Source organism: Pieris brassicae, chromosome 4 (assembly GCF_905147105.1).
Source record: "Pieris brassicae chromosome 4, ilPieBrab1.1, whole genome shotgun sequence".
In the NCBI taxonomy this organism is placed as follows: Eukaryota; Metazoa; Arthropoda; class Insecta; order Lepidoptera; family Pieridae; genus Pieris; species Pieris brassicae.
This window is the reverse complement of record NC_059668.1, coordinates 6,701,504-6,715,687: the sequence shown is the minus strand read 5'-3', so window position 1 is coordinate 6,715,687 and position 14,184 is coordinate 6,701,504. Positions and strand designations below refer to the sequence as shown.

Sequence of the window (14,184 nt, the reverse complement as noted above, 5' to 3'; positions counted from 1 at the left end):
AGCTCTAAATCTTGATCTCAAACCAATTAACTGTGTCTGGGATGAGACGAAAACGTTCTAAAGAGACGAGTAAGATCAGTGTAAACTGCTCAACAAAACATAAGGGTACTAAAGAGAGTCAGTGCAGATCAGTGGGAAATGCCCAGAAGGATTTAAGATGGCATTTTGGCAAGAGGAGGTCACACTCGTTACAAGGTTTTTGCACATGTAAGTTTATTTAATTTAGAAAAAAAAATCTTGTCTTTATTGACGACTCGACCGACGATTTAATTGTTTAGCCGTGTTCAGGTAGGTCGTGTCGTGATCGGTTTTAAAGAATTAAGAAAAAGAAAAGGCAAATTTAACTTCATGCGATTATAGATACACAGTCTATGTCAGACAATTAAATTTAATTTATCCAACTGATGTCGACCTTAGAACAATAAATTTACTTAATTGACTATTTTGTTTTGGAAAGGAGTTCATAAATAACAAGGACAACTTTCACAAACTATTTACTTATTTAATCTTGACGTAATTACACACGAAATTTCTAAAGCTTCAAGCGAGATTTTGACAGACTTCCGTATCAGGTACCTTCTGTACACATTCAATCAAATTTACTTATTAGATGACATCTGCGTTAATCTTATCTTTATTTCCTTCTTCATTTTGGTAGCGCAAGTAATCTGGTATACGACCTCTTGGATGTCCCGTTTTTATTTTGTGAACTTTTCTAAGGTGCTTGCGTAAATAATGTCTGAAAAATAAATACAATTCGTAAAAGTGTTAAAAAAATAACTTATCACGCGTTAGAAGTTATACTTCTTTGGAGTAACAAGATAAAAATCTTTTCAAAAAATTTATCTGTCGCTTTGTACGTTTGTAGAAAAAACGACACTAACGATAGAAAAAATTAACTCTCATAATTTTTCTCTAACGCGCCAAAAAAGTATAACTTCAAACACGAATAATTGAATAATGCGAATAATGTGCATAATGCGTTTAAATTTGAATCGCAATAAACGAGATATCATTAGTTGAACGTTTGAATGTAAAGTATTCATATAAACTATTTCTTAAAAAGTATCGATGAAAAAATATAATGGAACAAGCAAACCAGTTTGTATTATATTAAAAAAATCCATACCTTATTTTAAAAGTTTTACAACAAATATCACATGGGAAAGGCTCTTGATTTAAATGCATGTCTTCGATGTGTTTTGTAAGGTCATGCTTCGACGATGTTATCTTTTCACAATAAGGGCACTAGAGAGAAAATATACTATATATTTAAAAAATATATATTGATTTACTATATTGTGCATAATACAACCTGTATTGAAAGAACATTGGAAACTTTGACGAATTAAGGTTATTGTGGTGGTACATAAAAACATTCTACAATTAATTATTTTCTTTATAGAAAAATGTTTACAGCATGTGACGTAAGTCACGCGAGGGTCACACGTCTATATGTCTATACCCTTTTTACAATAGGTAAATCTTGATTGTAAAGCGAAAAAATAAGACAAAAAAGCAAAAATCATAATTATCTTACATATGGCCTTAAACAGGCGAGGCATATAGCAAGACGCACCCATAAAACATGGATTTCAAATACATGGGATATAATACATATGGAAAAGACGATGGGCAAAGGGAAACGAGCTCCCTAGAATAAGGTGTATAGAAGATATAGAAGAGATAGCAGAAAACGAATGGAGAAAGAAACTCATGGCAAAGGAAGGTTTGGAAAAAGCTGCAGGAAGCTAAGAAAGGTTGCCGATCGATGGAACAGAAGGAAGTTTCGACAGTAAGTAATAAGAGCTGAATATTTTTGCCCTTATCCTCTGAATGTAAATGGTAGAACTGGTTACATGTGTATAGATTGTGTCCAGGAACACCTAGGCACATTTATCAAATAATAATTTATCATATATATATATATATATAATATATATTATAACGCCGTGGAACAACTCTGCTCCTCAGCATAATGCTGAGCCAGGGCCAATTACAACCACAGCACACACGCATTACACAAGTAAACCTTTATCTTTTAAAAAATTGTTATCGCTCTATTATTATTATTTTTTGATTTATTTTTATTTTGTGTTTTGTTAGTAATAAAATGTTATGTCTATGTCTATATCATTATTTATCATAAATATAGAGCATGTATAGTAATCATAATGTAAAGCGTGCCAACAATGTCCTCATGGGTATAGTCTGTTAAGAGAATTTCAAAATTAAGACCTTGGCCCATACACAGACCATGGTTTTTGCACATTACAAATTGTTCAGCTGTTTTAATTATCAAAAACTTAATTTAAAAATCGAAATTTTATTTAACTGTAAATTAGATGTTTTGCGAACTATTCATTACACATAAATTAGTAGGTACCTTGTATTGAATATTGCTGTGGCGACGATCCATATGCTTTCTTAAATTTCCATGTGTGGTAGTTCTTTGAGGGCATTGAGTACACTTAAAAGGTTTGACTTTTAAATGAATTCTTTTATGCACTTTTAATAGTTCTACTGTTCTACCTCTGTATGGACAATTGTCACATAGATATGGAAAATTATTGCTATGGCTTTTTCTGTAAATTATAAAACAATTTATAAATTTAAAAAAAATATAAATACGAAGCAATCTTAAAAACCTTTGAGAAAATCCTCGAATTTAATGTACATAGTAAATAAAAATGCTACTTCTATAAAAAAGGTGGTCGCGAAGTGCGGACTGCAAACAGTCCAAACTGGATCTGCCAGCAGTGACAAAGCTACTTCTAAGCTTAAATAGAACCAATCTCAAAACAATAATAGGGACATTATGGGCAATTGTTTCCTTAATAAACATATTTTTGTCCTAGGCGCGACAAACAGCCTCTTGTGCATAGCCTGTTCCAGCGCAGAGGAATCAGTCACGTACGTAGTCCTGGAATGCGAGGCTGTGGCTAAACAACGTGCAGAAATCCTCGGAACAGTGAGGTCGCTCCGTGAAGCCTGCGTAGTGCCCAGAAGGCTTCTGTGCTTTTGGAAGGAGTTAGGCTGGCTTAGTTAGCCAGGACTTTACGTACAAGGGACCTATTGAGCGTCTAAGTGCGGAAACTGAGTCCACAAACCATACCATACTACTTGTATAAAAAACTTACAAATGAAGTGTAAGTTGTCCAACACAAGCTATAGTCTTGCCACAGACTTCACATAATGCTCTCTCATTTTTCTCTACCTTAAAATTTAATTCTGCATTTTCATTATTTTTATTGCATTCTGTACAGTGTATGTCATATGAGATCTGAAATAATATGAGTTGTTTTTCATTTTGCCAATTGCAATTTCATATTTAATTAGGCTTTAGTATAGTTTCTAATTATTAATTTCTATAAAGAAATTCAGTAAATGTTACCATGTCTAAAAATTCTTTATTGCAAGAGGAACAGAGCCATGTATCTACTTCATCATCACAGCGATTTGGTGGTATTTCCTGTTCAAACACCTGCTCCCCATCAGTTTTCATAATATGTTCTAAAAATAAATAAACAATTTTTTCAATTAAAAAGTTAAGTTAGAATGTAGGGAATCTCTCAGTGATAAATTCAGGGAAATTAATATATTTACCTTTCCCTCACAATATATTTATGAACTATTATGTATACAAAAATAGTGATAAATCTAATAGAATAGAACATACGCATCATGCTAATACTCTGTCCAAACGCAGGCTGCAATTTCTGCCTAGTAGACTATCTAGTAATTCTTTTTTGGGAAAAGGGTTACTTTTCTTTAATAAAATTTTCTTTCGGCTTTTTCTCTCGGCCTACACCCTCTTTCTTCTTTGCCGATGAGTAGTGATGTCTGCGATAAAAATTTAATGACGTGGAATAAGTGATACCTGCATCTTATATTCCATAATAAACATATTTTATCTATAATATAAAAATGAATCGCAAAATGTGTTGGTAAGCGCATAACTCTACAACGCCTGGACCAATTGTACCAATTCTTTTTTTAAATGTTCGTTGAAGTCTAAGGATGGTTTTTACGGCGAGAAAAATTCGAATAATTTCCGGGAAATCCCTAAAACAGCCCTTTTCTTTTTCCCATACAAACGTTTTGTAAATAAATTGTCTGTTGTCTAAGCAATGTCGCGTTCCGAAATAGAATAGTCAAAATTCCTGAATAGTCAAAAAATGTGAGAGCTATAGATCATTAGTACTGATTTTTAATTTGGTTGGCTTCGAGATATTATTTCTTTCGTGAACGGCTGGACCTATTTCGCTAATTATTTTTTTGTTGTGTTTGTTATTATTAGGATAAGGTTCTTATGAAGAAAAACATAAGAAAATGACGCGGAATATTAGAAATTTAAAAATACTTTGGTTACTATAGCATTTTTTTTTAAGTTTTACAACTCAAAGTTTTTTCAGGTAACCTTATGGCGTTTGACATAATATTGACAGAATGCGTGATGGAAATAAATGCTTCGATCGGAGTTATTATATTGATAAAATACATATGAAATAATTACAGTTGCTAATTGTTTGTGGCATTAATCTTGAAAATCCATGTTTTTCATATGGCTGCTGGCTTTATATGTCGCCTGTTTCCATGTCGGAATACCAACAAAACTATTTATATACGCGCCAGAAAAACTAACAAAGACTGTTCTTTATCATAAAGCATTAGAATAATAAACACTTTGTTTCTGAAATATTTCTTAGTTGTTATACCGATTCGAAATTAATATTCATAGTTAAGACAGGACGTCTGTCAGGTCCGCTAGTTTTTAATAAATATTTTGAACATATTTGTCACAACCAATATTTTCATTTGAGCTGTCAAACACGAACAAGAGAATATTTCACAAGTTCTGATTAAGACCCTGAAGAAAGCACTAAACATCTTCATGCTATTCATGTTGCTTTAATTTAAAAATATCTGATTTGCAATCTAATAGTAATGTTTGAAACAAAAATTACAAAGCACTTTTATAAAACAAAGCATGGAAAAAATACTTGTGACGCTATAGCAAAAAGAAGAAATGAGAGAGCGACAACAAAAACAACATTCAAGGAGGAAATAAAGTACCAGTAATCAGATAAAACCAGAAAGCATATCTGTAATTATGGCTAACACTTATATTTATTGGGACAAATATTAAAGATATCCTACTAGAGGTTTTGAATTTAATTATTACATACTACCAAATCGAAATCCAGCTCAATTTTACGCTCTGCGGGATCCCGCAATATCTTGCGCATCAGCAATGCAAATCCGCAAGCATCAGCCGGTACAAATTTATTCAAATTGCCGCCTTTATTGCCGGAAGAAATAAATTAACTTAATTTAATTAAATAAAGAAACTCGTTTTGTCAATAACTATCGATAGACAACCCGCTGAAGTGATTCCTGACTATAACAATATTATTATTTATTTATTGTATTAATGATCTTAATATAAAGGTAGTTGGTGTGGTGGAAACAAACTGTACACAGTTTTTCTGTCCACCAGGACGTCGAACATATTTAAATCATTAACATATATACTAAGGCCAGTGACATATAAACTATCAAACCATTAAAATTGCACAAAAAACCAATTGAAACATTGACGCTTCATAAATAGGCGATGCAAGAAACCTGTTCTTGACGAGAATTCTTATTCGAATACAGGATGTGTTCTTATATTCGAATATGTATTAAATGACGATGATGTCTGATTAGCATAATTTTTGTTATGCGTAATTTATAATTGTTTGATTTATGTATTCATAATTTTTTAATTTGAATTCAATATTGTTTCTTGTTATATTAATAAGAAGTGTATCTGGTAGCGAGTTTATTATATTTGGAATAATGTAATCTAATGTTTTTTTCCCATATAATTTTTTTTCCCAAATTAGTTTTTTCATTTTCTTGTGTTGGATAGTGATAGAACTAAGTAAAAAAACTGGTAAAGATTTTTCGAAGGTCGCCAATTAAACATTATATGTTGTTGGAAAAAATATGTGGAAGAATTTGGAGAACTTGGAAAAGCAAGATACACTTTTAAGTAAATAACGTGCAAGAGTGAAAAAAAGACGTAGTGAAATTACTGCTGTGATGATTTACTTACAGCATTGAATTAAGTATGACCAAGAATTAAAAAAAAACACCCAATCCTACATTTGTAATGCCTCAAAAGAAAACGTCACGGGAAGAAATGAAAAATATTTTATGCTGAGTTATTTAAGACCTTATAGAAGTTGTAGATGCAGATAATAGCCAACTATCTCTGGAAAACAAGAGGACTTAGAAATGCAGCTTAAACAAGACAGTGAAATTTATACTAACCAGACAGAAACTACAATAGAGAAAAACTTTGATAAAACATTAAAGAAAGAAATGGCAGCATTTGAAAGCAATGAAGTGAAAGGAAAATTTTATTTTGTTGCACGACTATTTATTCACTCAAACAAGTGTAGAGGCAGAAAGAGCTGAGAGCCGAGAGAACTGGTGATATAATTAGCCAATTATTAGTAGGTAAGGCATTGTTGATTTTTGTATGTTTAATAAAAAGTTGATTATAACCATAACAAAGTTTATTATTTTGAATTCCATAAAAAAACTATAGACTATTGTGATCCTGCAGGATCTGTTGTAACGAAGTCAAGGCAGCAAAACTTTCTCTGGAATTGTAATCTCTACACACTACCCTTGGGTTGTACTCTTTGGGAATATTTTTAAAATATCTTACCTTCTCTGTTTGATAGCTTTTTTAAACAGTTTTGGTTGTTTCTGAGACATAGCTCTCGAAAGAATATTGATCCTTTAAGTAGATTGAAGCAATTTTCACAGATATATTTTGAATATTTGTCAACTTTATGCATCTAAAAAAAATTAATTTGAAATTTGTGCAATTTAATACCACCACCTCAATATGCTTTTTATAAAAAAACTTACAAAAACTCCTGTGATATGCATAACTTCTTCGGAAATATTTATATGACTTGTGTCATCAAAAATAGGAATATCAGCATTTCCTTGGTTACATATTCGACACATGTCTAAATGGGTTGTATCTTCTGATACACTGCAATCAAGTTTATTTTAGATTACATGCTTATTATGTTTTACATTAACTTTTTACACTTTTAATTTCTTGAATTATACTGTTTCAGTATTAAATTGATTTATTAAAGCAAGTTTAGTTAATCTACAAATAAAAATTGAACTTACGATTGTAATATATTTGTCATACTTATTTCCATAGCATCTACAAATGATCTTGACTTTACCATTAAAAAAGATGCCATTAGATAAATAGTTTAGGTAATAGGTTTTTTAGATAATAATAGTTTTTCTTAAAACATTAAGAGCTACTAGATTAGATATTTTTAGTATACTACTTTAGACTCTCTCTACTATTTAAAGTTTAAAATGTATTGTGTGTAAATAAAGGATCTTTTTAAGGCTACTTTTTATTATTTATTTTATTTCTATTCTGGATAGTGACTATTTCTGCCGACACAGATAAAGTAAAATTAATAGAAATACATATTAATGTAGTAGAGACTAAGCTTATATATCTGTGACCACTGAACGAGTTGCGATTACCCAAAAGTCGCGTGTACACGATTTACTCGATTTTCAGCCGACGATACGATCTGACTGGTACATTGATTCAATTCTACAAATCTTAAAGATCGCGAATCAATACAATGTTATGTTGAATCTGAAAGTTTGTGTTTTAAATGTAATGTTATAATTTTCTATTAGAAGTATAGTTAAATTTTAATTATTAGTAGTGTAAATTTTAATAGATCAAAAAATCTAATTATTTTTGAATTTTGAATTGAAGATTAACATATTTTATTACTTTATATTGTTTATACTTATACCTTTAACCGTTTTAAGTGAATACTTGAAACTATATTTCTTAGAAAAGGTATATACTATATATACTTTCTCTTGGGTTTTGGATGTGGATTTAACACACTCCGAAATGTCAGTTTAAAATGTAATTTGGAAGTCAATTACATCTAATACCCACGATCCGATCTGTAAAAAGGTCACCGATTCCTATATCCTACTGTGGTCCTATCTGTTCCACTCTGTGGTCAAAAGTCAAAACAAATTACAAATCATCTCAAATCTCAATTCTTATTTTAGCTTGGCTTGTATCTACCAATGTTATCTTTTATTTATCACACGATATTAACAATATAAATCATGATGAATGTATTTCTAACAAAAAAGATGGTATCAAAATTAAGCACAGTTTCTTATCCTGTAACAAATAAAATCTCTGAAGATGGGAGCATGAATGATCATTGGTACAAACTTTTTTCAGACAGGTAAACTATCTCTTCCTTTGATAGAAACAAATTTATTACATCATTACTTATTACTTTAACAATTAAAATATAACCATACAAACATACCCAATAATAAAAAAATAATATCCAAAGATAGATGAAATATCTTTAATAAGTTGTTATTCAAATGTTTTTCTTAATTTCTAGGCAACTTCCACAACGGCTTTCAAAGGAGATGATATGTAGAGTTTGTGGACAAAATGGTTGTACACCACTTAGTGAACACATTACAGATTATGATAATATTATGGCAGCAATAAGCAGCATTGGCAATGTAGCGGTGTGTATTAAAAAAACAAAATAGTTTTGTAAGCAAACTACCTCTTTCATAAACATAATTAAATTTCAGATTAGCACTGATGATTCTTTACCTAAATACATATGTACTGAATGCTTAGAATCTCTCAAGATGGCTATCAATTTTAGAAAGAACTGTGAGGTTGCAGACAGAAAATTTAAGAAGATATTAAATCCCATGGGTAAATAAATTCATCTTTAAATTAGATAACAACTATTTCATATTAAGTCTTAAGTTGTATGACTTCAGTAAGTTAAGAAAAAATTGTTATACATGACACTTAATTTGATAATACTTGAATGGATTATCTATTCGGGAATTTTATTGTAAACAATATTTTTTATGTAAATGTAAAAATTGTACTTTGTTTCAATATTAAATCTAACTTGTTTTATGGTTTATATGCCTTCACAAAGCAATAGCTTTGAAAGCCAAAGCTTTAGTAGCATAAATATATTTAAAAAAAAATATATTTATGCTACTAAATATATATATTTTTTTTATAGGAGATCCATCATTGCACTCATATCCATACTCTAAACATGATTTCCAATTAATACTTCACCATTTTAAGAAGAAAAGATTAAAACATGAAGAGGCTCAGGAATTGGAAAGAAAGAAAAAGGAGAGATTACAACAAAAGCAACAGCCAAAGAAAAAGGAGATAAAATGTTCCTCCTGTGATATGGCATTTACTTCAAGGGTATGTATTAAATTAACAGCAGATACATAAATATTGAGTCATTTATGTTTTGCCATACTAAATGGAGGTTCCCTCATAATATTTTATGATGTGTGAAATGTTTATTGCATAGAAAAATGCCATTGGTGTACAACTGGATTTCTGATGTGTTCAGCCCAAAGTTGAGAACTGCACTCTGAATTAGGCTAATTCTGCTTGAATTTTTTTTCAGGATGGATTAATAGCCCACAGACAAGTGAAACAGTGTATGCTCCGTGCATGTGATGTTTGTGGTCAGCTTGTTTATAGTATCGCCAAGCACATGCGACATTTTCATAAGGAGGTAATTTCACACAAGTGTCCAACTTGTGGTAAGGAGTTTCCGGTTATTGCAAGACTGAAAAATCATATGTGAGTTACTTTAATTATTATTGTATCATATAGTGACGGTAACGCAGTCGCAAGCATCACATCCATTGCTCAAAGTTAATTTGTTGTTTTGGTGATTTTTTCCAAGATTTTTCTTGATATATTAATAAAATGAATAGAAATACCATACTTGTTTGTCAATCGAAAGTGATTAACTAAATATATGCATTATATATATTATATAAAATTTCTGCTCATTCTGAAATTCAAAAACGAGAAGCATGTTAATTCTTTTTTAACATTGGTTTTTTTTTAAATTTCATATAGCATTGTATATCCGTATGTTCTCAGGCTTGTCCATACAAACACATTCAATTTCTTCTGTGATCTGTGCCCTTACAAATGCAAGTACAAGTACTATCTAGTGATGCATATGCGAACACACACGGGCGAGAAGCCATACAAGTGTACATCGTGTCCCGCCACATTCGTTAATCCATCAAATTTGAACAAACATAAACTAACACACCAGGAAAAACAGTTTAAGGTGAGTTAACAAAAATATTTTTATTAACGATTTTCTTTATTTTTTTGGATAGTTGTTATTTCATATCATATTTATAAATTAAATGTTTTTGGACATCGAAAGGAAATAATATTTTATATTTTTTTTGCAGTGCATTATGTGCGACAAAGCATTCCGAACAAATGCAGGATTACGCGAACATCACGACGCAACACATATGAACATAAAACATGCTTGTAATTTCTGTGGGAGGGATTTCTGCTATAAGTAAGTATTACTATATTAATAATAAAGTGAAGAATTTGCTAAAAACTAAAGTTGGAGATATGGCCTCTCTTGTCTATATATTGATTCGGCCAAATCTAGTCTGTGAGATTTGCTGTTAGTAGCTGTCGAAATGTTTCCCGCCTGTGACAGTTTTAAGATCAACACGTGACATAGGTTAATTTAATTGAGGAAAGATAATACAGTATCTATTATTACTTTTTGCCATGAGGCGTATATTTATTTTCTGTATTACTTTTTCTATGCAAATTACAATATTTCCGCGAATATATTTAATCAAAAGTTTTCTTATTGAATTTTATTTCGCGTTAAACTCTCAAAACGTCGGTTTGCCTTGTCGTTTCTTACCATCGTTCTATAAATAAATTGTTTACACTGTAAGTTAATATCGATATAGGTAGTCTGTGCGGAAATAGAACTGGCGTGTTAGATATGCGAATTAGTATAATTCTTCTCAAATTACTTGTAGAGATAGAATTATATAGTTTTAATTTTGTTATATTAAGAATCCAAGTACTGCTAACTAAACTTAATATATCATGTTGTCAACATAACAATAAAGCTACTCCAAATACAACGACTGTCCTGTTTCTGCACAGATTATTATGCAAAATTTGCATAAACGTTACACGTCTGTGGCAAATGACATATGACACTAACATATTATTGAATTAGGTCAGACCTCCGCAAACACGAAATACGAACTCACAACAGAACAAAGAGAGATTATATAGGTGGGGAGCCGTCCTACAAACAAGTAGAAAGAATGCAAAAAGTGGACGTGGAAATGGACAAATGGCGACAGGATATGGTCCCTCAACCAATTGAAACATATATAGAACAGAAACAGGACTATTTACCACAACAAATATATTACACTGATGTTAACGGGATCCTGCAGCCTGGAATACGTGAGTAAATTTCGCATGTACATACTAAATTTTGCCTTAATCTGTGATTATCCTTTTGCGACATTTTATCATCTATGGGAAGCAAACGATAATTTAGAGTGTATACTGTACGCGGGCGTGTATTATCTATTATTTGTTGAGGCTATTTAAATTGAATTAATTATTAATAATAATTTAGGTAATCTTTGTGTATTATGATAAAAATAACATATATTTTTTGTTTCAGCTCAACAACAAACCGTTCAGCTAACATTGTGAGTAACCTAAATTTCTTTCGTGTTTTTGCTTATATATTCTGAATCCCCCAATAGGAGATAGACAAGATTAATAACTATAATGTCAAGTAGGTGATCAGTCTATCTTACAAGTTTCGTGTCGCTGAAAATCGAAGCCGTAGACGACGTATTAACTAAATCAGTTCGCTTATTAATAATTCGATAAAAATGTTTTCAACTACCTATACTAAAATAACAAAAGTATATTTACTTCAATTATAATTTAGATTTAAAATAAACGTTCCATTTGCTGTCAACTGGTGTACAGTGACGTTATATACCTTGTTGTTTAAAAAATGTTCTCTCATTCTTTTTTATTTTTTTTATCTTTGATTATTGTTATTTTATGTGTGTCTGTGTTTTGTTAGTAGTAAATGTTATGTCTAGAGCAGTGTTGGCTTAGTGGCTTCAGCGTGCGACTCTCATCCCTGAGGTCGTAGGTTTGATGGATGGATTGATTGGATTGGATGGATTTTCTTTCTATGTACGCATTTAACATTAGCTCGAATGGTGAAGGAAAACATCGTGAGAAAACCGGCTTGCCTTAGACCAAGCGTGTGTCAGGCACAGGAGTCTGATCACCTACTTGCCTATTAGTTTAACAAATGATCATGAAACAGATACAAACATCTGAGACCAAGACTTGCTAAGGTTTTAGCGCTATTGCTTTATTTATTAAATGTTTTTTTAATAATTTCATTAAAAATATTTTACTCATAAAAACTATAATATGTTTTTTAACTCTTTGTCGACAAAAAATATAACGAAATCTGTAATAGTTATGTTGATATATGAGTTTATTTTGCAGACCGGAACTGGATATGAAAAAGGACGAAGTGAAAGTTTATGGGGCTCAGCAATCTTTAGGATATTTTTAAACTTATAACACGTGAATAATCGATGTACGAAAACAATTGTATGGCACTGAAAGCTAGCAACAAGCGAGAAAGACAACGCAAATCTCTCTCTTAATCCGAGAGATCATATGGCCGAAATTAATAATCAATCCTGATCGAATTTCCATCTAAGATTAGTATTACAATCCGTTTTTTGTATTAAATATGCCAATAAACTATCTACGGATTGAGTTTGGTATTTTAAAAATCAATACATCTTTGGGAGTGCGGATTACAGATTAAAGATTGACCTCTGTTCGAAAAAGCTAGTTTGTGCGTGTCAATAACCAATCTGTCTACTTTGACGTTTGTTTCAATCCGTGTAAACAATGTTATATTGCAATCTGAGAAATTCCACAGTTTGCTGCTTGGATTACAAGTTCGTAGAAAGAAGAAATGGCCATAGCATTATTATTTAGTGATGATGGTGATTTGTTGTTGTCGTCGGTTACTGATAGCAAATCAGAAGACGAACTTCGCGCTAGTTCCCGAGGATTAAAAAGGGTGAACTATATGCAGATTCTCGATGATGCTGAGTTCACATTTAGGTTTAGATTATCTAAACCTGCGGCGGAAACTCTCTTAACACGATTGATAGTTAAAGAAAACACTTTATCAACGGTTTGAAGTTATGTATTATTATAAACTTACCGTGGTCACCGTGACCACGCACGCTGTAAAGCACGCGAAACGTTGTAGTTTTTTTTAAATTATTTAAAATAATCATAAGTTTATAATAATACATAACTTCAAACCGTTGATAAAGTGTTTTCTTTAGATGTGTAAAATTTATTTTAAAGAAGACCGGGCCTTAAGGGACAATATTTGTTACCATGGTTACCATTCTTACTTATAAAATATTATCCATGGTAACAAATATAAGATAGACCACGCTTTTAAACTTTCGTCGGATTTTATATTTTTACCATAAAGTGATACTCGTTGACATGCAATTAACCTGATAAAGTGTTGATGTCGCTCATTCTGAAATAGGTTTTTACCGGTTTTTCTATTACTATCTGATACAGAACCTTATAAACGTAGATCAAATTTCTCTATTTCGGAGGCCTAAACTTGAATTCATAACATAAGCCCCACGAACAAAACAAATGCATGAGGTGGTAAAATTATCTGTATCTCTGGTTTGCAATTTTACAATACAGATGAGTTTTCATAAAGTTACAAGAGAGAGCTATGCGAGTCGAAGAAGGATGTTTGAGTGAATAGTGTTGCCTTCCTTTTCATTTAGTTATGTCAATTGTATTATATGTCTGCATCGAAGTTGTAATAAATATATGAAATAAATGATGAAGGCTGAAGTCACAACTATTGTCAGAATTGTAAAATAATAGAATCTTATTAAAATGTGATTATCTTTATATTGTATATCTTGCTTATTAAATATGTAGGAATAAACTGTTTATCACAATAAATGTTTTATTTTATTTTATTATCTATATATCTAATAAAGGAACTAATCGTCTTATAAAAACGGTATCTATTACCTATAACGCATTTTTCCATCTGTATAAATTAAAATTAATGGCAAAATATGTTGCTAAGCGCAAAACTTGGAGACGTAGGAACAGTCGGAGAA

General features: G+C 31.1%; 2 protein-coding genes across 4 annotated transcripts; one reads left to right on the top strand and one right to left on the bottom strand.

The window, feature by feature from the left end:
- Window positions 1–477: 477 nt before the first annotated feature.
- LOC123708297 (zinc finger protein 569-like) lies at window positions 478–7,494 on the bottom strand. Of its 2 annotated transcripts, XM_045658958.1 has the most exons (8): window positions 7,207–7,494; window positions 6,931–7,060; window positions 6,725–6,857; window positions 3,395–3,513; window positions 3,141–3,283; window positions 2,387–2,585; window positions 1,130–1,248; window positions 478–739 (listed from the first exon to the last, which is right to left on the bottom strand). In XM_045658958.1, the coding sequence occupies exons 1-8, from the start codon at window positions 7,281–7,283 to the stop codon at window positions 607–609; spliced, it is 1,053 nt and encodes a 350-aa protein (XP_045514914.1). In that variant the 5' UTR covers window positions 7,284–7,494; the 3' UTR covers window positions 478–606. The 2 variants fall into 2 exon arrangements, with proteins under 2 accessions (XP_045514914.1, XP_045514915.1); XM_045658959.1 differs by lacking the exons at window positions 6,725–6,857; window positions 6,931–7,060; window positions 7,207–7,494 and adding an exon at window positions 3,680–3,804.
- Window positions 7,495–7,608: 114 nt separating this feature from the next.
- Window positions 7,609–13,979, top strand: LOC123708766 (zinc finger protein 93-like). Of its 2 annotated transcripts, XM_045659638.1 has the most exons (11): window positions 7,609–7,723; window positions 8,140–8,324; window positions 8,493–8,625; window positions 8,695–8,824; window positions 9,150–9,346; window positions 9,558–9,736; window positions 10,046–10,241; window positions 10,372–10,487; window positions 11,181–11,416; window positions 11,643–11,670; window positions 12,500–13,979. In XM_045659638.1, the coding sequence occupies exons 2-11, from the start codon at window positions 8,200–8,202 to the stop codon at window positions 12,567–12,569; spliced, it is 1,410 nt and encodes a 469-aa protein (XP_045515594.1). In that variant the 5' UTR covers window positions 7,609–7,723; window positions 8,140–8,199; the 3' UTR covers window positions 12,570–13,979. The 2 variants fall into 2 exon arrangements, with proteins under 2 accessions (XP_045515594.1, XP_045515593.1); XM_045659637.1 differs by lacking the exon at window positions 7,609–7,723 and having other exon boundaries at window positions 8,071–8,324.
- Window positions 13,980–14,184: the final 205 nt, after the last annotated feature.